Raw genomic sequence first — 27,927 nt, 5'->3', positions numbered from 1 at the left:
TGTTCATAAATGAGCTGAGCCAGTATGAAATGGTACCATCTTTATATAGAACATATAAAAAATGTAAGTTATATATTCTTAAAGTTGCAAAAGTGATCAATGTTCAGTGTTTACTCTGGTTGATTGACAAAAAAAACTCTACTTCTTGTGAATACACTCAACAATACAAATGCAACACTATGACAGCTGTACCAAAAATATATATACCAAACATATTTGTGATAATGAAGATAATATATTGGCTGTGTTCCACCAAAGGAAACCGCTACTTCTATACAATAATTTTTGTTGGATTAGAACATAATGAATAGACAATTAAAAACAAGCATCGTAAACCATAGAGTGCCACGTCTCATTAAAAATACATACACACACGCACACATTTCATTGTACAACATATTTCATTGGGGTTATTTTCCATCTTGTGTTGGTATAAGTTCACTGTGGCATCCTATTGTTTAGAGATACCAGGAAATTCTTCCATATCACTGGCAGCGGCGGTAGAAATGGAAGTGGTAGTCAGTAAACAGCATTTCCGCATAGTTGGGGTCTGTAGCACAATCGGCCTGACCCTAAGGGACACAAAAAAAGTGTGAACATAATCTAAATGTGCCATACTATACATCTTAAAACTTATTATTTAGCCACTACCATTCATTATTCAGTACAAACTAGATGTTTACAGATTGAGCTGAAACCATGCAGAGAATACAGGTAAGGTAAAACTCTAAAAATGGGTCACTTAATTATAGTACATGACCTTGACTCAGCTAAATCAGAAATTTCATTAACATTTTTCAGAAATGTATAAAAAACTCTGAACTTTTTAATTTAATTTTATGTAAATATTTTACATTATTTAGTAGACTTCATGCATATAACGTAGGCCCAAGTCTAGACTACACACAGTTAGTGGATGCATGAGCTACAAAAAACAGGCAAATTATTTATGTATTGTGTATTGATTTGTGTCTAAGCTGTGTATGTATGAGTGTGTGGAGCAGATATGTGGCCCACAAACAAAGACTATATAGAGTAAAATATTTGACTCAAAGAGGCCAAAATGAAAAGATACAAAGCAAAAACAGGAAGAAGCTCTTACTGCTACTGAGGCACGGAAGTGGTAGGATGATCTGTAATGTCGAGAAACTGGCAGTGGCCATTCATGTACATATCCCTGTAAAACAGATCCAGTTACTAGCAATGGTTAGAAGTGCAATGCTGTGTTGTGTGAAAACCTACTCATTTGATTAAAAGGGTCCTATCATAATACGTTTGCCCACGTCTTCAGAAGCAATGAATTCTCATATTTGACTAGATGCTACTTTTTGGCTTAAAACATATTACTTGCAGTTTACTGACAGTTCATTACCACATTACTAAATTCTAAAGATGCTATTGAAAGGTCTTGAGAGAGCTCACTGGTTTTACCCATCATGTTTTTTCCCTTAGTAATGTGACACCATTTTAAAAGCCAACAGTTGAACCAGCTGATATTAATTTGTATGGGGCAGGATTGCTTTCTAATTACTGATAGATTTCAGCTGGTATCATGACTTTCCATGGCTTTTTGCACCTCTCTTTCTTTGTGTGTTAAATACTTTTTCCCTGTGTCATTTCTCATTATTTACTTATTACTACAACTTAATTTAAGGACATAGGTTTGATTTTTTTGCATGTATGGATTAAATGGGTTGTTACTGACATCTGGTGAGAATGTCCATGAGATTCCATGTCAGTAGCACCTTTAGAAATACGTTTACTTAGAAATTTTTGTGACATATTCAGTACTTATTTCACCCGCTGTACATAGCTTATTACTCATTGCAGTGATACCTTTTCTCTGGCTCTTTGTGTCTGATAGTTTGGCTGCCCCCTGAACAAGAAGAGCAGTAACTTGTTTTTCCCTGTTAGCCACTCTGAGTGCCTGATTTGATTTATGCATTTAGAGAATGGACTAATTTATTTTGCTTAAATGGATTGTTGATATTTTAGTAAAAAGTACAGTTTCTAATTAACAATACCTCAGACAGACGCATTGGACATGGATGGTCTCAACAGCAATCCTGTGTCCACCTCATCCCGAGACAGAGACAAGACCAATGAGTCTAAATGAGGTTGAGACTGAGGCAATAAAGCACTGAACTGTACAGGAATCTGTCCCTCCAGGACTGGAATTGGTTTTCTACATAGTAATAGGTTGCCAAAGTCATGACATACCTATTAATATGCTAATTAGGGAAGGTCATATCTGCTGTCCAATAAAAAACTTTTTTGTCTGTTTAAATAATTCTAGAAGAATAGACCAGTAGAAATGCTTTAAATTACTTATTTTTCATTAACTTAGTTAAGAAATGTTTACCTTTCCACTCTTTTGGAAATACAAGTTTTTCATTGGACAGTGGCGATATGAAGATGTGTATTGTTAGCTTGTTAACTTTTTACAACTAGCTACCACACTACAAGCTAACTATGCTGTATTTCACAGCATTACTCCATCAACTACAACATGAACAGAACATTTACATTAGTGTAACTGAACTCAAAAGCAGCCCATGTTAGCTAGCAGCTATCAAAATTCAATTATACCTAAATGTCTGTAAAAAGGTAAAAAGCTATAGGTCAACGTGGACCACTGACCCTGCACATTCTGACCTCAAGAACCCAGACAAAACTGTGACTTCATGTGAATAATTCACATAAACTTCAATCTAGTTTATCTAATCTTTAATCTAGTTTCTATTGAATTAACCTTTTAACCTACAAAGTTTAAACATGTGATTAAAGTCTTAGTAGATCAGTTAAAATATGTGGTCATTCAAGTTATTTAAGTGTGATGATTTTAAGAGTGTCACCTGTGTGTTGGGAACAGTGTAGAATTCAGAGTGGCTGTAGTCGAGAAGTATGGCACACTCCTCCCTCAGGTTATACCCACACAAGCGGACCACCAACAGCTCAGAAGTGCTGCAAGTGATTGCAAATTGCAACATTATTGTACACACTGTACAATAAATGGAGAGAATGGTGAGAATATGCAGAAAATAATGTTGCATGATCCATCTTCCTGTTCCACTGGATGGGTCAGGCAGTGTGGCAGGCAGTGCTTATGTGGTCTTATTGCAGTAAAACATGTATTATATAAAGAGCCTTGCAAAAGTATTTAAAATAACCCTAATTGTTCAGATTCATCTGTAATAGAAATTGCACAATGATCTTTTGTGCTTTTTTTATGGTAAAATACTGACCCTTAAGATGAAAGTAATTTTGGTTTTGTGCAAGAAAATAGTGTCACTCTAATGAAAAACATATATCTCAGACATTGTGACTTTAAATTAAAGTCAATGTAAAATAAGAGTTTATTTCAAGTACTTCAAGTACTAGAACACTTCTATTAGTCTGTTCATCCAGAATTATTTACGTAGTTTACAGATCATCTACAGGAGCAACTAAAATGGGACAAAAATTGAGATATATGTTTTTTATTGGACAGCAGTAATATTCCATGTCAAAATTCAACAACACTGTTTGCTTAAGTATTCAACCAGTGTGCTGTGGAAGTTTACATAGAAGAAAGATTCTACCCTTATGAGTAAACTATTATCACATGTAAAGACTAAAGGCATTCTAAGGTAATTAAAGACATAAGAGACAAGAAAAAGTTTTAAAGAAAAAAAGTTTTTAGAAATTCCACACTTTTACAAGGCACTGTATTTTATTACAGATTGACTCACTTCATCTGCAGAGTGACAGGCATGTTGATAGGAATGTGTTTACTGATGGGGATCAGATAGCTGTAGTTCCCTTTCCTGCAGAAAAGAAGCAATGCTGGTTAAGGGGTATTACTATATTGCAGTCATGCCCATTCCTGGTCCTAGAGATCAACCACCCTGCAGAGTTGCAATAACCTTAATCCAATACCACTGATGAAGGTGAATAAAGGTTCTGAACTCTCCAGAAGGGTAAATCTTCAGGACTAGGAGTGAGTACTCCTGCTATAATGGCATACATTACAGGAAAATGGCACTAAAGGGGACAGTAACAAACACCTACCCACAGTTATCCTGGTCTATGTAATACTTGTCTATAACTTGCTGATTTTGTGTTATAAGAATTGAATTAATGGACGTATTTGTCCCTGTAGGGAAAGCACAAAGAGGTCTAATTATGAAAAAATAAAGAAACAAGTTACACTGCAGTGAATTACATGTGTCAGCATCTACAGGTACATTGCAAACTGTTGCATTATGATTTTAGCTTCCTAAACTTACAGTCACTGAAATGTCTGAGGTTTTTCCACAGTGTTGTATCTGAAAAGCCACACACACAAACTCAGTTAAGACCATCAATAAAATAAATATTAGTATTTTAGTGAAAAGTTGTCATACTGTTAGCTCAGACCTCCGGGGCTTTGATTGGCATCCGAAAGTGAATGAAGGGAGCCTGTTTTAACACTTGGGCTGGTCATGACAGAAATGTGGTCACTGGCTGTACTAAAGTGGCAGCAGTAAATGTCCTTGGAATAAAACACACTGGAGAAGTCCAGGTCTGGAGGCCAAGGACTAGTTGGGGCTGTGGGAGACACTGTCAGTGTGATTATACTTAGAGTCAATATATCAAGATGGTACAAACATGGATTAAATAAAATAGAAATGTAGGAAAGTGATAGTTCAGAGAAAACCCTTTAAGTAGTTAATCAGGCAATACAAATACAAAGTATGCTGATTATAGTTTTATAATCAAACTATGAGGCTAATGCATACCTTACTCGTTGTCTTATACCAAAGTTCCAGTTGGTTTCATCACTCCATAGAACAATATCCCAAAATCTATGTGGCTTATTGTATATATTTTTGTGGCTTATTGAGCACCTTGGAGCCAACTTTTCCTGTGCTTTTGGGTCAGTAGAAGTGTACGTTTCGGAGTTTGGGGATAAATATGTTTACTTATTTCACTGGCTTTTCACCTCACTATAAAAACCGAAACCTCAATGCTTGCTGTCACTAAATCTTGCTGCAGGTATTTTGCAGTTTTTGATCACCTGTCTCCTGAAAAATCTGGTGACAACCAATGCTAGCTTCCTCTTACTACCACATCCAGGTAGCATTGCCAGTGTTCTTCTAACATTGAACTTGCAAACAATGCTTCCAACTTTCACTAGGAACATTCAGTGTCTTTTTTTTTATCTTTTCCTTAATTATTTATACTAATAAACTTAATTTGCAATGGGAGTTGAATACTCTTGACTGTAACTGAAAGCTTGGTTTAGATACAGTACGTTAGAACCAGAATACCTCCATGACTGAGTTTCATGATCTAAAGCTGGATAAATTTGCATGTTTGAAAAGGGTGCAGTGTGTACTGAATAATATGCAATGCTGTGAAAAAAGTATTTGCCAATTTCCTCTGTTTTATATATCTGTCTAATTTAAATAGATTATCAAACTAATTTTAATTAAAGATAAGAACAAAATTGGGTAAATACATAATGCAGCTTTTAAATGATCTTTCCGTTTATTGAAGATCAAGAGGTTTTCTATATCAGTATATGAGTTATCCTAGATCACCTATACTATCCTTTGTGAGTTTTTCACATTACTGTGGAGGAAATATGACCCCTTTCTTCATTGTAATTGGGCTATACTCCAAGCATGAACTGCCCTTTTAGGGTAGAATTACAACATTTCAATGGGATTTAAGTCAGGACTCTCCAGGCCACTCCAAAACCTTAATTTTGTTTTTTTTTTGGAGACATTCAGAGGTGTGTTTGCCTATGTGCTTTAGATCATTGTCCTGATGCATGACCCAACTGCACTTTATCTTTAGGTCACAAACCGATGTGGGGACATTCTCCTTCTAATAGAATGCCAAATTCATGTTTCCTTCAATTATGACAAGTTGTCCAGATCCTGCAGAAACAAAACGGGCCCTGACCATGACACCACCACAATGCAGGTCTGGCAGTAATCATGCCTGGGTATGGCTGGTCAAAAGTGAAACCCAACTGTCAACTGAATTTGTTTATAAATACAGTCTGAAGGAAAAAGTAGGCTTTAAAGGAGTAGTCTGACACGTGCAATTTTTGACAAGTGCTTTCTTTAGATTACAACAGGAGATGCTAGTCTAACACTCCAAAATGTCCCAAAAAATAAGACATGAGTGGTCCTTAGAGAGAAGAAAAGGAGGCAGAAACAAAGTAAACCACCATGAACAGACATTATAAACATGCACCCAAAAATGTGTTGTACTTTTCTGTAAGTGGACATGTTGTACATCAGTATGTCACGTCACAGGTATTGTAACTGCTTATTTGTTAGCACTTGTTGAGTCACGGGTATGTTGGGAAGAGTCACTGGTGGAACAATTATCCAGCTGACACGTTTCTTCATGTGAATTTTTGAGTTTGAACATATATGTTAAGGCTAATTTCATGTCTGACTACACCAGCATGAGATGTTTCATTTCATGAAATAAGATATAAATTGGGAATAAATGAGATTTTTGCATACCTGTAGTCAATGTCTCTACGGTAGTGTGCACTGGAAACACGCTGGAGTTACTTGTGCTATTAGATATTCAAAAAGAGAAGTCAACTTGATTATATACTTGTAATATGTTCTATATGCTGTCTGTTTTTTTATTTAATATTTATACATGATGTCTAATGGTTCATAATTTGTATTAATACACTATATGTCCAAATACTGGTGGACACTCCTTCTGATGAATGCATTTAGCTACTTTAAGCTGCACCCATTGGTGACACAGATGTGTAAATGTACACACACAGCATGTCTAGTCCCTTTAGAGAAGTATTGCGTATAGAATAGGACTCTCTGGATAAACATGAACCTTTTGGCACCATGCCTAATGGCAGGTATTGGTTCTCTGGAATGATGGTGCTTCATCCAGTACTTTTCAGATGAGTTGGGCAGTTGGGGATGAGGTGAAGTGGTGATCATCCAACATCCTGACCTCACTAATGCTCTTGTCACTGAATGCATCAGATCCTAATAGCACTGCTCCAAAATGTAGTAGAAAGCCTTTCCCTTGATTTCAGAAGAAACTATAAATGAACAGGTGTCCCAGTACTTCTGTCCATATAGTGTATAAATGAAGAGAAACTAATTGATTTATTTAGTATTAATGACTATACCTGGAACCATAATCTGAGTCTTCTCGTAGTGTAAGCATGTATAGTGCAGTGATGCAGATGGCACTGAAATAAAACCATTTACTTCATTACATGAGAAAGCAAAGTCTAACACAAATGACGTATACACACAGTGAACATCTCAGTCTGACAAATAAAACTTACAATTGGTATAAATATTAACTTTGAGCAGCATAAGAGTATTTTGAGTATTTGAAATCCAAAGAAATTTACCGAAGTATCCACAGAAATCAAGTTTGCTTTAAAAAATGCAGAACATACATATTGCTAAAAAATGGTCTGGGACAGGATTTAAAATAACCCCAAACCAACCATTCCACTGTCTGGAAAATAAATAACTTGATAAACTAAAAATATTTACCTGAGGATTTTTGACAGCAAGAGTTTGTCTTTTTTAAGTGGTAGATGATGTACTTTGAAATTAACTGTTTTAGGATTGCTGGAGATTTCTTTATGCAGTTTGCAGTCTGCTTTTGGGCTAAATCTGGTCTTAACTGGCCATGTTGGCAGTGGCAGTTGGCCATATTTAACACACACACACAAAAAAAAACTGTACAATAACATGACACATAGTAGTCATCTGATCCTTTGATGAGTTGAAAGTTGGAAAAAGGTCAGAATGTCAAGCATGTTGATAAAATAGAAGATAAATAGATAGAAGATGATGAAGATAAAATAGGAAGAACTCACCAAAAAGCCATTGTTGTCACAAGCAGAATGATAGTAGCTTGAAATATTCTGTGCTGAAGGCAGTACTGGTATTTCTCACATACATACTTCTGTTCCAGACACATATTTTCAGAGTTAACTTTTGGGTAACAAGGGCATATTAGTTTGAAGTGTTACAACAGCAAGTCTTTATGCTGTTACTTACTTTTCCAGCTTTCAATGGAGATGTTTTTTTTGGGGGCACTGATGTTGGAATTTTGTTGCTTTTTGTGCATTTCCTATAACACAAATGTAACCCAAAACTCTGTATGAGCAGGTGTGTGTGAACAGTAAACAGTTCAATAAGACAAAACAAACAAACATTTGCAGAAATTTGGAGAATTAATTCAAGAACACAGAGTCTCACAGTACAAGCAAATGGCCATCTCTGATATGCAAACACACATCATAGAAAGTGACATTCAAATATAGCAACAACAAATGTAACAAAAACCTCATTGAATATTGACTCCAATAATAGACTCCAGTGCTAATAGTCCGAATGCAGCATATGTTTGTCAAACACTTACTCTTTATCGGCAGTAGCACTTTTGGAGCGCATGCTCCCCAGGTTTTTCAGCTTGGCCAGACGAGAATTCCACACCTCCAGTTCTTGGATGCGCATCTCCAGGTTGTCTGTGAGTTTGCAAAGCTGCTTTACAGCTCCTACATTCTCCATAAAGATCTGCTCCTGTTAGAAAACGTAGGAATTTAAGGTGCTCAGCAGATACATTTAGTATAATAATATTATATGATGCTTCTGCATGTCTGTTACTTACTTTGTCCACCATAAGGAAGTTGTGAAGTGTCCGTCCATCTGAGCATGGAATATCCCCTACCTCCCTCACTGCTGTGGGAAGCAGCTCCCTCACCTCTTGGGCTATGATCCCTGACCAGACAGTGAAACACAGACCTATCAAATACTATCAAATGCATATTAAATAGCATATACTGCTAGTTGCCAGTTTATTCAGTAGCATATTGTGCCTCCTTTCCTTAAGGTCAGTATGTGTGTGGAATTATCACACCTGGAAGTTGCTGCAAACAGTGCTTTCAATTGGTAAAAGTTGCTTGGGAGATGCTAAAACTGGGACACCTTGCACCAACCATCACAACACATTCAAATTGAGCCATATTGTGCCCAATCCACTACACCACTTTAATGCTGATGCTACAAATGGGATCATGTAGATGGGCTATCAGTGTATTGTCAAAGCTCAAAGGCTGTTTTAGAAACTATGGGGTCCAAAAGTCTGATCCTCATTTGGTTCTGGAATTTTCATTTTGTCATAGAACTTGACCACTAGGCATCTATGACTGCCTGAGGATGTGCATGGGGCATCAAGGCCACACAGAAATGTATATGTTTTAAAAGACTATGTGGTCTGAATGGATGATGGCTTACAACACACCTGTTTCATGCACCTGGTCAATTCCCATCTTTGTTGCAAACTCTGGCTTGTAGTCATACTCCACAATTCTCATCTTAGCTATTCTTTTTAGCTGCTCTGTTGAGTCCACCTGAGAATGTTCAAGAACCTTTAATATTGATGCATCATCTTGAGTTCATTCCACTCACTCAAGTAACATACTGATTAACACTTGCAAATGCCATAAAATATATTTCTAGGTGCCAATATATGCTATATTTCTAGGTGCCTACAGAATATTTTTTTAATTAACATGCTAAAAGTTTTCATTATGGCCCTCTGAGGGCTCATTTTGTTAAATACTTTTCTAAATGGTAAGAAATGCAGTACCCTTACCTCTTGGATGTTCTCCTTGGCTCTCCTGTCTGATGGATGCATTACCGTGCCCATTATTTTCGCATTCCCGCAAACCACGAGAGCCTCATCTGGGGAGTCTGTGTTGACCCCAACCCTTCCTTGACACACTACTGAGTCAGGTGTCTGTCCTTTCTGCCAGAGCACCTCACTGTCATTTTCAAACTGTCCAGGATTGGAGGCCTCACAAAAATAGATTACTGAATTATTTAATTATTATTTAAAAAAAAGACAATACTATTTTCAGTCCCACAATACAACAGAATTTTTATGACTATTTATGTGGATTTAGGAAAGTCAAGCATCTTTTCTGAAGAATAAGGTACATTATATTTAAACTAGAGCAAAAACATTTACAGACTTAATTGTACAAGGCAAGACTTACCCTAACAATGATTCTCTCAGATATGTTTGCAACCAACATGTAACTTTTTCCTCTGACAGTTGCATAAAGCCCCACAACCATTAGAAAGTACCTGACAAACGAGAAACATTACAGTGCTCATAGTCATAATAAATTCTAACCTGCAGCGCTCAGATCAGTCCAAGACCTGCTACTTTGAGAAGCTAAGTGAGAAGAAAATGAATTAATCTCTACAAGGCATAACCATACAGAAAAGTGAAACAAGGCAAAGAGAAAGCAAACATCACACCCTCTGTATGAAGATAATACAAAAGACCATTTGGATGGCTTCTGCATCCTAAACACACAACGTAGATAACTACACAAAGGACTACTTCAAAAGGCACAGGCCAAAGGTTTTGCCAGGGCGCTCACAGTCCCCCAAGTTTTTTTGCTTTCAAACCTAAAAAATCCAAACATAAATCAAAAGACAAAGAGCAATTACAAGCTCTGATACTTGGCAAAGGGCATGTTACTAAGTATTGTGCAGGGGTTCACACATTTTTGCTTTGGGCAATTATTTTTTTAACCTGTGAAAGATAATATAAAAAAGGAAATAAAAAAAGGAATCTTGCTTAAAATATGAAATGTGTGATCTTTTACTTTTTATTTTGCTTTTTGAAAATCAGTTCACCTTTAATCGCTGAGCTTTTCACAGTAACAGAAATTTTTGACTTGTGGTGCCCAAACTTTTGCATGCCACTGTATTCAAAAGTATAACTTTAAAAAATGTATGTATAGTCTTATGCAAAAGTTATTAAGGGCATTGTCTGCCAAATGACACATTTTGCAGATTTATAAATTAAGAAGTAGTGAATGTAGTCTCAATAGCACACAAAATTGTCAGCAAATCCTAATGCAGTTACCCTGTCTTTCATAACATATAAAAATCTAAATCTAAACTATCAAAGGGGTCTATGCAAAGGTTTGGGAATCATTGTTTCGGCTTTTTCTATACAGTTCTCACAATGTTTGTCATCTGTCGCTGCTTTTTTTTTCCTTGGCCAATACTTTGATATCGGTCTTCATCATTAGTGTGGCCTGTGTGTTGCAAAGGCTCACCTTCAAAAAAGCACATATTTTATTAAGTAAATAAGTTCCTAATTATATTAAATAAGGCCAATTATAATTGAGAGGAACAGCCAAATCAAATAACCAAGTAATAAAATCTTACTCGTAATGTAGTAGGCTTCTCTAAGAAACTGCCTAAGGCTGTCTAACAATGAAGGCAATCAATGCCCACAAGGCAGGGGAAGGCTATGAAAAGACAGCCAAGTATTTCCCACTCACAGTTTGTATGGTGAGGAATGTTAAGATATGGCTGTTCAGGAGAACTGTACAGGTCAAGATGAAAGCTGAAAGACCAAGAAAACTGGTTACTCTGGTAACACTTGCAAATTAAAACCCTCATGTAACTGTCAAGAACCTGGATGACAGTCTAGTTGAGTCAAGAGTTGAGTTGCTCTTTGGCAACATTCAGCAAATCTACTTTGGGGGGAAAATGCATTTAATGAAACTAACACTTTGCCTGTGAGTCAAAAGTAGACCTATCATGTTTTGGGATTGTGTTGCTACTAATGGCATTGGCAGTATTGCTTGGGTGAAGAGACGAAAGTTGAAGATGATGGCTTCTACACTCCATACTCCATACTCCAAACTATTAAAACTGTCATACAATAAAAATAGTGAGGATCTGAATGGCAATCTATTAAGTCAACCAAAACAAAACACACACACACATTCTAAACATCCTGGGTAGTGTAGAACAAGCCAAGCACATCTGGGTCACTGACCTCTGGTCAGGATTAGGCTTGCCTTTCTTCCTCATGTTATTGGCAGTGGTCTCACTAAAATGCAGTCGACCAAGTGTAACCTTGGTGATTTTGTTTCCAGGCAAATTCACTCTGAAAAAGATATTAGATCAGAGTAAATTCAAATGACATTAAAAACCTTAACATAACATGTTTGAAATGTGTAGTGTGTAACAAAGCAATCTATGCAACTTGAATTAAGATCAAAATTCATTTTGGTTATAAGAAAACTCACTGAACTGGCAGGAAATGTTTTTTGCTGCGGTCAGACTGTGACTGCTCTATTGTGATTTGGTGGTTCTGCGCTTCAAGCTGAAAGGCAAGTCGAAGTTTTAGCCACAAAACATGTGAAGAGATTAGAATGAGTAGCATATTTTTGTACAATATACTACCTTTACTCCAAAAACATTAACTTGGAATCCTTCTACAGGCATGGGACCAGCTGGAGTTTCAACATATTTTGGGTCTCCAACCATCCCAATGTGGACTGTGACTTGAAAGTGGTTCTTCTTCTGGCACACAAAGGCTTCATCAGCTGTGGAATAGCTGAAACCTTTATCTGTGTCCACATGGTAACCAGGGGATGGGCTATAAAGCGCATGCACACAAAAGCAGAAAATTTGAGATTTGAGAAAACATTTTTGTATTCGAGGAGCCAACTGTGCCAACTGTTGTTACACATGAAAAAGCCTCTTAGTGGTCAACACTATATATATATATATATATATATATATATATAAGCATTTCTGAAGACCTGACGAAACTACTTTCACACTTCTGCAACCATTTTTCTCCTCGTTTTTTGTTCTACTCTAATTACTATTATTAACACTTGATTATGTAATCACAACTCAATAATTTAAGATAGAGACATTTTTCTGATACAGTCTTTTTAGGATCAGCTAGAAGTCATTTTTTTAGGTTGTTTACCTGTAGTAAAAAGGGTATTTTAAAACCTCTCTCATGAAGTACATATATAGTATGAAGTAAATATTTCCACCACCACAATAATATTTACTGTTTATCATATACCACTTTAATTTTCATATTTCTTTAGCAGTGCAAGTGGTTCTAAGTACTGGTCTAACTTTCTCTGCCAATCATTTGTGTGTGTGACAGACTCCACACATGCACAGATGCAAAGTACACATGCAAAGCATGCACACATGGGCAGGTTGTGAAGTAGGTGTGCAGGTCATGGCAGGTCAGAAAGAATTAATAGGACTTTTAGTGTGGAAACTAGAGCAGAAATAGCAGACGACAAAATTAGAGGTGTTCCACTCTGCCTGAAAAGACTTCCTTATTGAGTACAGAAAGGCACTTATTAAAGCTTGCTCTGTATATTTTGCCTTGCTGATCGAGAATTACAAAAAAAATCCCAGAATACTTTAGTGTGATTTCTAAACTTACTAAATCAGGAAGATATTAAACACCAAACGACTTTTAAATAATAAAACAGAAAATATTAGACAACAAATCCAACCCTCATTATTAAATCCAACACCTGGTGTAGCTGATTTAGAGCATAACTCAGTTGTAAAACAATAGCTGGAAGCTATAGAGCTATAGAACTAGAGAAAATTGTTTCCTCAGCAAATTTTACAACCTGTACACTTGACACAAATCCCTCAAAAATACTAAAAGAAATAATCCAGATTAAAATCAGACCTCTTTAAACAATAGTAAATTTGTCCCTTATCTTAGGCCTTGTACCCAAACGCCTTAAATTACCAGTTATAAAACCTTTGATCAAGAAACCAAATCTTGATCCTGGTGTACTAATGATTTATTACAGACCCATTTCAAATTAACATTTATATCCAAGATATTAGAAAAAGCTGTGGCCCAACAACTCTGCTCGTACCTGAGTAAGAATGACATGTATGGGAAATGTCTCGCCCGCGCCGCCGCTCCCACCCCAAAGGTATTCAGGCAATCCAGAGCTTTGCGAGGGGTTCTTGTTTCAGTGCTCGGTTTATTTATGTAGTCAAGGAACCAGCACTGACCAGGCGAAGGTCGCCTTTCTTGTATCCCGTCTCGCTGAAGAAGCTATGGATTGGGCCTTAGCGTGGAGCTCTTCTCGGAGTACCTGAAGCACTTCAAGGTGGTGTTTCAGCGTCCTCGAGGGGGGCTCACGCCAAGCGACCTGTTGCTGTGGCAGGGCAGCAGGGCAGCAGGCCGGTAGCTCACTATGCGCTGGAGTTCCGCTCCTTAGCTGTGCGTAGTGGGTGGAGTCACGCTGTGCTTGCTGTCCAGTTCCGCAATGGGCTTGCCCCCCGTTTGCAGCAGGAGCTGGCATACCGAGGTGAGTTGCTTGAGCTGGATGAGCTCATAACGCTCGCCATCAGGCTCGACCAACTCCCAGGTCGCCCTACCCCCACCATGTCACAGCCAAAGTCACAGAGAGCTGGGGGTTTAGCTGCCGGGCCTGGAAGGCAGACCGGTCTGATTACTTAGCGTCCGGGTGGGTTTACGGGTCCAGAGTCGTTGACGTGGTCGTCTGCGGTACCTGTCAGCGAGCCCATGGAGGTGGGTGTGTGCCACCTTAAGCCGACATCTGCTCCCGAGGTCCAGGGCCCTAGGTCTAAGCCTAGGGTCTCTGCTACGGTGGCTGTGCCCAGCTCCTCGGCTACAGGCAAGGCGGCGCTCTCGGCCCCGGATCATGTCAAGGCGGCGCTCATGGCCCCGGATCACGTCATGCCGGCGACCAGCGCGTCCTCACCGGTCACGAAGGCGGCCCAGCCCGCCAGTCAAGCCAAGGAGGCGGCCCAGCCCGCCAGTCAAGCCACGGAGGCGCCCATCGCGCCCTCCAAACTCAAAGGGGCGCCCAGTAAACTCAAGGAGCGGGTCAAGGAGGCGCCCAGTGCGCCCTCGCGGGTCAAGGAGGTGGCCCCGTCTGCCTTTCAAGCCACGGCGGCGGCCCCGTCCGCCTCGGTTCGTGTATGGGCAGTGGCTTCTGCGCCCCCTATCGGGCAAACACTGCCAGCTGCCCCAGGTTTAAGGTCTGGTCCGGCGGTGGTACCAAGAATTGCCCCAAAGCGAGCTGTACCAGCTGCCCAAGGTCCAGCAAAGGCGGGGCTTGCTGCCTCGGCCCCTGCGAAGAAGATGCTGCCCTCCACGTCTGCCCCTTCGAAGGCCGTGCCCTCCGCGTCGGTTTCTGCGTCGGTGTCCTCCGCATCAGCACCAGCGTCTACTAAGACGCCCTCCGCGGCAGTACATGCGATGATGACGGCCACTGCGTCGGTCATGGAGTCTGCGGCCCCTAGGATTGCGCCTTCTTGGGGCATGGATCATCGGCCCCCGGGGGGAGGGCTGCAATGGATTCTGGCCTAAGACATCTAGACCCTGTTCAAGTAAAGTGGTGGTCTTCGTTTGGTTTTTGTTTTCAGGGTCATAGACGTGTTCATGTTTTCACCGCAGATGTGTTTATGATTCATGTTTTTCAGCTAAGCCTGTGGGGTCTGGGTCCCGGGACGTGGTCACCCCGGAGGAAACGCCACCAGGGCCTGCGGAGGCAAGGGGATCCCCGTTCACGTTGTTATCCAGGGGCTTGGTTCCCGGAGGCGTGGGGGCTGGAGGCAACGCTTCAGGGTCCTGGAGGGGTATGGTCCCGGGGTGTGCTTCGGGGTGCTGGCCGATCAGGGCATTGGCCCCGCACAGAGGCAGGGTCTTCATGGGCGTATGCCAGTCCCCGGTCTGCGTGGCCGCCCCCAGGAGGTTCACGCCTCTGCTGGTGCTGTGCCCTCTCGTCTTCGTCTCGTCAGGTCCCAGTAGGCTAGGCTAGCGGGGTCCCTCGGCGTCCATTTATGCTCTGCAGGTCGCTGGTCAGGGGGGGGATGGGGGTTACTGTCAGCTGCTGGTGGCCAAGAATTACTCTTAGTGTACCGCATGCACCCAGGTTATTGAGTTCACGGTAGAGACTAGTCTGTAGAGTCCAATCGTCTAGGTTTGGCGGCTGACTCCTCACGCCCTCAAGTCTTGTAAGTTCAACGCGCCTGACTAGCGCTACTCTTTGTCTTAGTTCATAGTTTTCCCAAGCTCGGCTTGGAAGTTTTTGTTTCGGAGTAGCGGTATTGGCTCAGCCCCGGCAGCTAGCACAGCCCTAGTGCCTCACCAGCCCCAGGTGTGTTTTTTTTGCCCAGTATTGTTTGTCACGGTTTTGTTAAGTTCTTCCTTATCCCTTGTAATCATTGCTGCATTTCTGTTTTGTTTACGGTTTATTGTTATCAATAAACTCTCTCGCCTTGGTCCATCCCCTGCGAGTATTCTCCCGTCATTGTCGGACCGAGTGGATCATGACAGGAAATTCCAATCTGGATTCAGACACCATCACAGCACTGAGACAACCCTAGTTGTCTCAAAGTGAAGATTACAAACAATCTCCTTCTAGCCTCTGATTAAAGCTACATGTCGCTATTAGCTCTACCCGATCTCAGTGCAGCCTTTAATACAACAGATCACACTATTCTCTAAGAAAGGTTAGAGAACATGGTTGTAAAGATAGGAACAGCCCTATCATGGTTCAAATCATATCTAGCTGAACATTACCAGTTTGTTAATGGGAAAGTTTTATCTTGCAATTATACAAAAGTGAGATATGGAGTTCTGCAAGGATCTATTTTAGGACCACTATTATTCACATTACGCATGTTGCCACTGGGCACAGTTATAAGCAGACAGAGTGTTAACCTCCACTGTTATGCAGAGGACATGGAGCTCTATATATCAACCAAACCTGATGATAAATCATGATAGATGGATCAAACCATGATAGATGAAAGAAAATTCACGACTGTATAAAGGATGTAAAATGCTGGATGTCACATAACTTCCTTCTTCTTAACAGTAACAAACAGAGGTTCACCTTTTAGGTCCAATAGACATAAGAAATAAACAGACTTAATGTTAGACTTGGCTGATTTTTTTTCATTATTCCTGGTCCAGCAACTAAAAATTTTGGCATCATATTCAGATCTATAATTTTATATTTTATATTTTTATATAATTTTATATTACTAGGACAGCCTTTCTTCATCTTAAGAACAAACTAAGAAATTCATTGTCTCTACAAGATGCAGAAAAACGAGTACACCTTTTTATTACCTCAAGGCTAGATTATTGCAACACACTTTTGTCAGGTTGTTACAGCAGGAACCTCAATAAACTTCAACTAGTTCAAAATGCTGCAGCCAAGGGTCCTTACTAAAACTAAAATTTGACCATATCAGCCCAGTTCTATCAAAAGTGTATTGGCTTCCAGTTAAATTCTGTGTTGACTATAAAATTATTTTATTAATATACAAAGCCCTACATGGCCTTGCTCCTGAGTACCTGCAAGATCTTATTACATATTATGAATCATCAAGATTACTTAGATCACAGGGTGCTGGTTAGTTCCCAAAACCCAGAAAGCTTCAGCAGGGGGAAGAGCCTTTTCTTATAAAGCCCCCCAACTCTGGAAAAGCCTTTCAGATAATGTTCGGGACTCACACAGTCTCAAAAATAAAAAATCATCTGTATAGTTTAGCTTTTGGTAATCAATGTTTCTCTAAGATAAAGGTTGCAGATCCAGGGGTTCATGTACACAGGGAATTGTAGTATACTGAGATGCTGGAGCTATCGTCTCACTGCTTGCACACAATCACTCCTGTGTCCCATTCTGGCTCTCTCCTTTTAATTACATTTACATTTATGGTATTTAGCTGACGCTCTTATCCAGAGCGACTTACAAGGTTACTTGTATTACAGAGGAGGGTCAGTGTAGTGTTATGAGTCTTGCCCAAGGACTCTTATTGGTGTAGCGCAGCATAGTCACCCAGACTGGGAATTGAACCCCAATCTCCCACATGGTGTGGTAGCTCAGTGGCAGGTAGTGGTGTTCTCTGTTGTGCCACACCAACCACCAACTATAATTAGGCTGTTATAGTCAGACCTGCCGGAGTTGTCAGCCACACTCTGATACTGCTACTACTACTACTAAATCTTTCTCTAGTACATAGCCGTCCGCTCATCCAAAGCGACCTGTTAGAAGGCTGGGGTCCCGTCTACCTGCATCAGACCAGCTGCCACTGATCATTTCGACCACCAGGCTCCCCCACCACCATGCCAGACCAGCTGCACACCCTCCTGCCACTGCTACCTATCTAATTACTATGTTAAAATCTAAATGGACTCTTAACTGCCACTACTAATATTACTATCATTAACTATCATTACTCTTACCATCACTACTGTGATTATATTAAGTTATACTACACCATGATTATTATATAAACATATGAAGATTACATTGCACACCTTAGCAGTCTTGGTGGTTCGGTGACTATTAATAATGTATAAATAGTTCTGACCAGAGGAGAATGTTGCCTTTGGCTAGCTCACTGGGGGTCTTAGGTTTTCATGATTGTTGATTTCTTGTCTTTTTACTAATTACTGATTGTGTAAAGCTGCTTTGTGACAACACCAGTTGTAAAAAGCACTATACAAATACATTTGATTTGATGATTTGATTTTTGGGATAAAAAATATTTCTAATAAATCACCTACTCCAGCATTAAAATAAAGTCCTAACAATAACTGAGGCGACTGCAAAGCATTTGTAAAAACTTACAGTATTTGATAAGTGCTGCTGTAGAGGGTACTCCATTGGTAGGGCTGGTATCTGTCCCATGTCAACATCTGGTATGCCATTACTGGACTTATCCCATGAGCATCACCATCATAATGTGGCATCTCGCATGTCCCGTCCTCAAGACTTACTACAGCGCAAAAACAAAAAAAACAAAACTTGAGAACAGTTAGGTTCATCCTATCTTTCCATTACAAACTGACTGATTGGTTGACCCTTAGTTTAATTTTTGTACACTCACAGATTGAAGGCTTGGTCCAAACTGTGTCACTCCATTGGCACTGGTCCTTGCTCCCTACAGAAGAATCTGAGCGCCTTCTCTTCTTGCTTTCAGGTACCATTGTCCTGTGAAAGGAAATTGCACAAATGAGGCTATCAATGTGTAAGCAAAGCCAGAATTTAAACCTTAACAACACAAACTACATAACACAAACATTTCTCACCCTGCGTTCAGGCCAAGCTTGGGGACCATGTATGAGTCTAGGCATGCAGCATGCGGAAAGAGACATGTGGAAACAGTGGACGTGCTGGCTTCTACAGTGGGAAGGTGTTTGCTGTCCTGTGCAGCCTTGTGCACTGGTGGTATAGAAGGTGTGCTGGCTTGAATGTAGCCCTCGGTTGGACTTATGTGTTTTACAGGAGAGTCACATACAACCTGATCTAATATAGGTGGGCTGGCCTTTATGTGGTTCATGGCCCTACCATGATGGTGATTAAGAGATGCTGGAGCACCATAGTGCTCCGACAGGCCTTCTTTTTGTTGGTGTTGTGCCAAGGCAAGAGTTTCATGACTGATCTGTTCATTAGACCAGTTAGAACCCAAGCAGACATCTGGAGAAAGAAAGGAATGATAGAATTATTAACATTAAATTTACTAACAATGAGTAGTGTCAAATAAAATGTAATCTCATCAGAGAATCAAAGATTTACATGTAGCAAGAAATTACTGCCATTCCCAGTCCCTGTGTTGTCGCAAGGGTCAGTTAACATTTGCATGATCTATGGTTGTGGAAGCTAGCACCAAGAGTTGACATAGATATGCATTAAATGTGAAATATTATACCCCTGCCCTGTTTAGAACTACTAGTTTACAGTTTCCTCAAGTTTATATGCACTTGCCCTGTTTGCACTACATAGCTAACATTTATTTTACCCAAAGTTCACCTGCCTTTTAGTCGCTTGTCTCTCTTTTGTGTTTCACACACACTCTTGCTGTTCTTTGTCATACACACACACACACACACACACACACACACACACACACACACACTTGTTCTTCTTAAGATGTGAAGATACTCAGATAAGGGGGTGGTATAATTCTTATGTCTCCCCCTTATGTAGGAAGGCAGTGTTGTAAATCTCAAGATTTCAGACCTGGGCAGCCTACAAAGAACTGACTTTTTCCCTTTGTTTATTACAGTTTCTGGATTGGTTGGCACTTCAGATATCCAAAATTCACGAGAAACATCTAATGATAAATAATAAATCAACCACACTGTAATGGTCAAAGTTCCCTTGTAAACAAAGACATAAGACATGAAGACATTGAGAAAATTGACATTGAAAAAAGTTGGCTGTAGTTGACTTTTTACTTAACCTTTTTTTCTACTGCAGAATTATTAAACCTGACATAGCCAGACACCAGCTTCTGGCAGCGTTCCTGAGAAATCTCCAGAAATGGCCTCCAGGTCACTAATATTCAGTCACTCCAGGATGTTCCAAGTCTTGGTGGACGTTGAGGTAAGCTTAGGGTCAGTATCCTTTTGGAAGGTCTAGCCTCAGCTTTCTCAAAGAAGGTATGGCGTTTTCTCCTAGAATGTCCTGATACTTGATTAAATCCATCTTGCCCTGCACATGCTGTAGGGTTCCAGTGCCAGAGGAAGCAAAGCAACCCCGGAGCATCACTGAGCCATTGCCATGCTTTACTGAGGGTAGGGTGCACTTTTCACTCTTCATTCTTCCTCCTCCAGACATACTGCTGATTCACAGCACCAAAATGTTTTGTTTCGTTACCCCACAGTATGCCATTTTAAATGGGGTGTCATTGGACCTTTCAACAGGACAATGCTCACAAGCACCACAAGTCCACCAAGGCTTGGTTTATATATATATATATATATATATATATATATATATATATATATATATACACAGTTGAAACCAGAAGTTTACATACACTGTATAAAAAGGCACATTCATTATTTCTCACTGTCTGACATGAAATCAGAATAAACTTTTCCTGTTTTAGGTCAATTAGGATTCCCAAAATTATTTCTATTTGCTAAATGCCTGAATAATGAGAGAGGGAATTTAAGGCAATTGATGTCTGGACATTCACATCATGTTTGTACTTGCATATAATTGTTTGCACAGATGAATGAGGCACCTTCAGGCATCTGGAAATTGCACCCAATAATGAGCCAGACTTGTGCAAGTCCACAATTCGCTTCCTGATATCTTGAGAAAAGTTTTCCCAAGTTTTTTTTTCCTGATTAATGGTTAATCTAACAACTAATATTTAGATTACTCTGTGTTAGGAATAAAAATAAATTCTCCAAAATAATGAAAAAAATATTGCAATACTTTCTTAAAGCATCTTTTCTTAAACACATAGTAAGGGAACTTTTCTGTAACAAAAAATGATTTAGTGTTAACAGCTTTCCATTTAAACAAAGTCTTAACCCCAAAATAGATTAAATAGCTGAAGTAAAATAAATAAAATGCAGCACATTTAACAATCAACAAAATAAACAAAACAATGTAAAAAAAAGTAGTAGAAGTACTTTTTGAAATTTTTTTGAGTAATGCTTTTTTTTATGGCCATCCTAGACTGTATTAAAGAGTACCTTAAATGCACGTGACCTATAAATGGTTAAAAAGACTAAGCTTTGACTGGACCTTTAGAAGCACAAATGACATGTAGTCTACACACCTCACGAACAAGAAATCGGACATGTTGTGGACTACATATGTTGGCAGAGAGCCATTTAAAAATCAGCTACATGTTTTAAAGTTCCTGCATTATCAAGAAAAGCCTTAGGTACATTCAGTGGACGATTAAGAAACGGTTAGCAATGGGACTTCCTGTGTAAAATTATCCCCACACTTTAGATGCACATTGGCATATATACCCCCACACACAAAGGTTCTGAAATTGGAAGTTCAATATTTTTCAATACAATGTGAAAAATGTTGTTCTTGTCAGATATAGCAACAATAACCAAATATGTGATGGAGTGTAGCACACTGTCGATCTATTGCACCCATATAGACACCAGAAAGTTACTCTTGTGTAGCTATCAGACACATGTAATGTTGCACTGCTCTTGCAGCTCAGGGCTGTGATGTCAGTGTCATGTGTCTGCTTTTTCTGGTGTGATGTGTTTCTGTTGTGTTGGTGGAGAACAGCTGTATGGAGAATTAGACTCATGGCTGTTCATCAGTATCCAAGACTAACATAAGCAGTACTTCTGATTAGCTTGATTCTGATTAATATCATTTTTTTTCACTGTGCAATAAAATGTTTGCATTTTTAAAATGTGTTAAAATCTCTACTTTTATTGAAGTACAGGAATGATGTACTTTGTCCGCCGCTGCTTGCATGACATTATTAAACAATTTAGTTTGGATTATGTGCACTGAAACATTTTAATTAGTGTTATTTATAGTGTGTATATATGTACTGTTAACGCTGTGTCATTTATGTCTGTTAGATAAATTAACTTATAAAATTTCCTACTTTGTCTTACCTGGTATTTGTGGTGGAGAACAAGGTTCTGAACCTGAATCTGGAGGGGATTCTGGCAACATGCTAGAAAAAATTTAAATAGATTAAAAACAAAGCAAACAGTACACATTAAATAGAACCAAGGAAAAAAGGTACACTGGAATTTTCAGTCTGGTTCTCTAGTAAAGTAAAACTCACAAAGTGGGGTCAATGTCATTGCTCAGATATTGTTCAAGAATGCTGGTGTCCACTGCTGCACTCTCCAGTACACCACTGACATCTTGCCCTGAAAAATTAGCAAAAACAGTTTTGTTAGCTGTTCAGAGACCATTCGAGATCTTAATGCATAGGATAACACAACATTCTTGACAGCATATTATGGCCACTATGACTATGGCTATAATCTATTTACTCTGTGACTTATGGACATATGACCTTAGGCCTGACCTTGATCTCATGGTTGTATACTGCACCTACACCAAGATTACAGCCTGAGCTGTTATCTATCTTGTTTAGTCATTGAAATAGAAAAAATAAGTGAGCATTGACAGCAAAAGGTCTTAATTGAGTAATGGATGTACTGCAGGGCAGCTTTATATACAATGCAAACTCATGAAAATCACACTGGTGTAAAATATGGCAACATTAGTCAAGTCAAGTCAAATTTATTTGTATAGCGCTTTTTACAACTGTTGTCGTCGTCACAAAGCAGCTTTACATAATTAGTACTTAATAAAGGACAGAGACAGAGAAGAAAGAAGAAATAACATGAAGGGTCAAAGACCCCCGTGAGCAAGCCAGCGGCGACAGTGGCAAGGAAAAACTCCCTCAGAGCTGGAGGAAGAAACCTTGGGAGGAACCAAGACTCACAAGGGGGACCCATCCTCCTCTGGCCAGACTATTTAAACATTAATGATCAAAATTACCAAAGCAGATACAACAAAAAGTTGATAGTGGTGATATTAATAGTGTCAGACAGACACGAGTCCATCTAGGTTTCAGCACAGCCACCAAACAGGCAGCAGCGGCAGGCGGGTGAGCCATGGGTGGTGGCGGGTTGGGGGGGACCCGCTGGCCGGGTTACCACGTTGGTTCACATTGTTTTACTTTAGATGCTGGTTCTGTGTCTCTTAGCCTGCCCAGAAATGTGAAGTGAAATGTGAAGTGTGTCATTGTTGAGGAACGGATTAAACCTCCTGACTGTGAATTAAACCTTGCGAATTAAACCTTCTTCCTCCCCCCTACAGTAAGGCCTTTTTTAACACAGGCCATTTTAACTGGGCAACCATCAATACTCAACATAACATCCAAGAGGTTATTTCTGGGTTTTTTTTACATTTTAAATTTCAGGGTTTAAGCATTAGTATAAAGAACCATGTTTTTTGCTCTAACATTAGCTCATACACATGTTCAACCTCTAATTATTAAATGTAATTATTATAACAAAAACATAATTGTGTACAACAATTAATGTGTGATTTATTTGCTCAGTGTTTCTGACATATTTGATTTAGTTTATAAGGTTTAATCTAGGTCTAAAATATGAGACCAGATTTTTTTTTTGCTTGAGAATATAGTCAAACCAATTAATTTGGTTAACTGATAATAGGGAACTAACCCTTGAATATCTTTGTTGGAATAGGTTGGAGTAAATGAATAAATGAAAGAGTCAAGTGTGGTATGGCCAAGTGGTCCTCTATGTTTCTTTTGCATCAGGGGTTTTGATCTGCCTGTTATCTGCCTGCCTGTTATTCCTCATGCCTTTATGCAAGCACATCAAAGCCCTACCAGTCATCTAACAGTAAATGCCTATGTATTCTGCACTTCAGCCAGAACTGTCTTACAGTCAGCCCATTTATTATTCATTCAAAATATCCTAACAACTTCCAACAGAAAACTTTGTTAACTACTGTTACTTAACTATTACATTATGAACAGGGAACCTGAAAAGGCTGTGTCCACCTGTTTTGTGAACATCAATTATTTTAATTTTCAGAGTGCTAGGGAGCTGTTTGGAGAAACGTACATGGTCCTGTGTGAACAAGTGATTGCCCCCTAAACCTAATAACTGATTGGGCCACCCTTAGCAGTAACAACTGCAATCGAGTGTTTGTGATAACTGGCAGTGAGTCAGTGAGTTTACAAAGCTTTGTGACCTCTTGGATAAGTCATCTTTGTGCTCTAATGTTGGTTGGCCGGCCACTCCTAAGAAGGTTTACCACTGTTTAATTTTTTGTCCCAAAGCTTTACAAATGGCTTTCCAGACTGACAGATCTCAACTACTTTGCATCATATTTGTTCCTGAATTACTTTGGATCAATCCATGATGTCTAACTTTTGAGAAACTTTGGTCCACTTCACTTCACTTCACTTCACTCCACTTCACTGTCAGGCAGGTCCTGTTCAAGTAATTTCTTGATTGAGAACAGGTGTGGCAGTCCTCAGACCTGGGTGTGGCTAGAGAAATTGAACTCTGAGCATTCCAAGGATGTGATAAACCACAGCTAATTTATGTTTTAACAGTGAAAAATAAGATATCAGAAAGGGGACAAACACTTTTCCTCACCACTGTATTATCATTTAATTGATATGTCAAATTGTTTACAAAGGATGTAAATATGAATAAATATTATGCTTTAAAAGGTTATCTTTGCTGTGAAATGAATGGCGCTTTGTTTTTCCTTTGAAACATTAGACAATTCATTTGCAGATGCTGTAGTAATTCTTTCACAGGATTAAAGCACTGTTTAAATAAACAATAACAGTAACTTACAATTAGTACCATACTATATTTACTAAACTTCTAAACTATGTCTAGGTCATTAAATCATTACCAGGGAAGAATTGACAACTTCCTTCTTTTTCTAAATTGACAACTTACTTCTTTTCCGACCAGCACCCAATCAGTCTTCAGATTATGTAATTCAGATTTTACCAGGTCAAGAGAACAAAGTGCATTCAAGTTTATTACTAAGACCTTGAGTATGCTGCTCTATATTTGTGTTGAGAGAGAATGCATATAAACACCCAAGAAGCTTGATGTAACACTAAAGAATTAGTGTTTTTTGTTTGAGAGTGCATATTTCTAATATCCCATTTCATCTTTAAGGAATTTAAATGATTAACAATGAAAACTAAAGACAAAACTATCAATAAGTCTAAAAAGCAATATTTAGACAAAAGTTTGTCTTGGATGGCCAAATTATATTTTTTTGTATAGTTTATGTATAACACTATACTATATTATGTCACTAAAATATTTTTACTTTCTTAACCTTAGCCTGTGCCTTATGTGCCTTGTATAAACTCTATTTGTCTATTTTTAAAAACTGCATAACTTTTGAAATCCTTACAAATTGTAACATGTTGCAAGGCCAATTTTAACTTTGATCTGATATTATCAGTGCTTAAAAAATAAAAGTCATATAACATCATATAATTTTGAAAGCTTTTAAATAAATATTTATACCTTTAATAGATTCTTACAGATATACACATTCATGTCCACAGTTTAGATTGCAGTCTCAGCTGGATTTGTATTGTAAAGTTAAATCAATCTGCTATCATCATTTTCTTAAAGAATAAAATAGATTTTCCAAAAATGAGTTTTGAACAAAGTCTGAACTCGAACAGTGCATGTAATTTGTATATCTTTATAAAGATAAAAAATAAATGAGCACTACATTTTTGTGTGGATTCAAAGTTTGTAGATTAGGTTTTTAATGGCCAGTATAAATCGGTTACTGTAACTTAAAAAGAACTGTGACTTCTGTGTTTAAGCGCACGTCAGTTTTGCTTCCTTGTCATGTAAAGCACCTGATTCAACCCATCTTCTGAATGGAGAGGCATCTGTGACTTGAATGCAGATGCATAGCCTGTAGTTGTCAAGCTGAATGATGGTGTGTTCTTCTCATCAAGTAAAAGGTTCTCAAACCAGTTATTGCAAAGATAGCAAACATATTCTGCATAGAATAAGTAAAAATATGTTTTCACAGCCTGTGCAATATAAGAGTCTGTGTTAGGGATTCTTTTACAATGTTGTCTTTTTAAGCAAAAACTAAATTGTGCAGTGAAGGTACCACTGTGCAGGCTTCTTACCATTAAAGAATTGCTGGAGGGCTTCATTTTCACCAAGTACATCCATTGGACCTTGTCCAAACCTGTTCAACCTGTTGGACAGGTAGTTGTTAATGAGTTTGGCTACTGTATCTCCAATTTTTATTACATTTTCATTTTTTTGTGAAGCATTTGTATTGTCCTATTGCATGACTTGATTGCATTTTCAAAACAGCAGTAAATGGCTTAAGGTGGTCACTAAAAGAAACATAACTAATCAGGGCCTTAGAAAATGTAACATTTTAAAACTTGCTTAGGCATCTCTGTAGCACGTGTTGTTAAAATTTTAGTATAGATCAGATTTTCATAATGACGCATCATAATTGACTAAAAGCCACAGCCAGTAGGATGACAACATGCAACTGGTTTGATTATACCATTTTCTATTAGTGACACAGTAAAAAAACAAAAACAAAAAAAAACCAAACAAACAAACAAACAAAAAACAAACATCAGAAAAGTAGTGGTGAAAATCGTTGAACATTACTTTAAAGATTTTTTTTACATGGCTAAAGGGAAATGGAAAGAGGGGAATGTAGTTTAGGTAACATATACTTTATGATTACAATTGATCAAGCTGGTGAAACAACCACTCAATATTGTTTAAAACTAATTAATCATCAGTGTCTCAAATTCAGCTGATGTTGTCATACATTAATAGGCTCTACTGGAAGATGTACTGCATCTAATTTAAATGTGATGAAATACTCTAGTTGGATCACATCAAATAGGCCAATGTAGTTCTTTTTGCAGCTGGGGAATAACACCTTCTTATGTGCTTCCTGAAATCTTCCCTTTTTTCTATCAGTTCTGCTAGTCACAATCAATTTACTCCTTTTGTAAATATCAATTCAGATTCCCTAGGGTTAAAATATAATTGTATTTATAACCTGATTCAAAGAAGCTTACAAAATATATAATGATGCTCTTTGAACAAACTTCATTAGTGGGCCTTGAAAATAGAAGCAGCAGGTTTAAAAGATACCGAAATATGACGTTCATGGTAAAACTACACATATGACACTGCCAAAGGCCTATAGTGTCATATGATGATCTGTACCAATGTCATTTATAAATAAAATCAAACTTATCAGCTGAACATATAAAATGGTTGGGATATTTTCTACCCCACCTTATCAGATAACGACAAAGAGCTCCTACCTTTTCCTCAAGATGGAGGTGCCAGGTTCTGTTGAAGTCTCAACTCACCAAAATCAACTTCTCATTCAAGTGCAATCCATTTGGTGATATTCCATGTAATTCCACAGGTAGGGGAACACCACAGGTGGTATGCCATATCAGGTTTTACAATTTTTTAAGTATCTTCTACTGTAAATTTGCGTAGTTCCTCATCTAATGCAAATGGCGGCTGCCGTGCCCCCTGAATCTAATGTACTTTGTTCACTGATCAGAGGGAAAATTCATCTATCTGCCCTGCGCAGGCGTATACCTGTTTGCATGTAGAGGAGGGGCTGGTGGCCTTGTTGCAGGCCATAAAAGAAGCATTCTTTATGGCCTAGTGGCCATGGAAAGGGTGCTTTACTGTAAGCAACACATAGGAAAGTGTTGCTAGTCAGTG

The 27,927-nt window shown here is 38.7% G+C and overlaps 1 protein-coding gene across 3 annotated transcripts; it reads right to left on the bottom strand.

The window, feature by feature from the left end:
- myrfl (myelin regulatory factor like) lies at positions 1 to 27,925 on the bottom strand. 3 transcript variants are annotated; one of them, XM_072672739.1, is made up of 26 exons: positions 27,510 to 27,917; positions 26,331 to 26,401; positions 22,431 to 22,518; positions 22,255 to 22,316; positions 18,949 to 19,336; positions 18,747 to 18,850; positions 18,488 to 18,635; positions 12,270 to 12,465; positions 12,113 to 12,189; positions 11,860 to 11,970; positions 10,049 to 10,139; positions 9,646 to 9,846; positions 9,292 to 9,400; positions 8,659 to 8,768; positions 8,410 to 8,570; positions 8,046 to 8,118; positions 7,862 to 7,950; positions 7,154 to 7,216; positions 6,507 to 6,562; positions 4,399 to 4,581; positions 4,269 to 4,307; positions 4,051 to 4,135; positions 3,732 to 3,806; positions 2,856 to 2,964; positions 1,103 to 1,177; positions 1 to 572 (listed from the first exon to the last, which is right to left on the bottom strand). In XM_072672739.1, exons 2-26 carry the CDS (start codon positions 26,374 to 26,376, stop codon positions 486 to 488), a joined length of 2,826 nt encoding a protein of 941 aa, XP_072528840.1. In that variant the 5' UTR covers positions 26,377 to 26,401; positions 27,510 to 27,917; the 3' UTR covers positions 1 to 485. The 3 variants fall into 3 exon arrangements, with proteins under 3 accessions (XP_072528840.1, XP_072528841.1, XP_072528843.1); XM_072672740.1 differs by having other exon boundaries at positions 4,399 to 4,569; XM_072672742.1 differs by lacking the exons at positions 1 to 572; positions 1,103 to 1,177; positions 2,856 to 2,964; ... (1 more) ...; positions 4,051 to 4,135; positions 4,269 to 4,307 and having other exon boundaries at positions 4,324 to 4,581; positions 27,510 to 27,925.
- Positions 27,926 to 27,927: the final 2 nt, after the last annotated feature.

Source organism: Salminus brasiliensis, chromosome 2 (assembly GCF_030463535.1).
Source record: "Salminus brasiliensis chromosome 2, fSalBra1.hap2, whole genome shotgun sequence".
Taxonomy (NCBI): domain Eukaryota; kingdom Metazoa; phylum Chordata; class Actinopteri; order Characiformes; family Bryconidae; genus Salminus; species Salminus brasiliensis.
The sequence above is the reverse complement of the archived record's forward strand: the minus strand, read 5'-3'. Positions and strand labels throughout refer to the sequence as shown.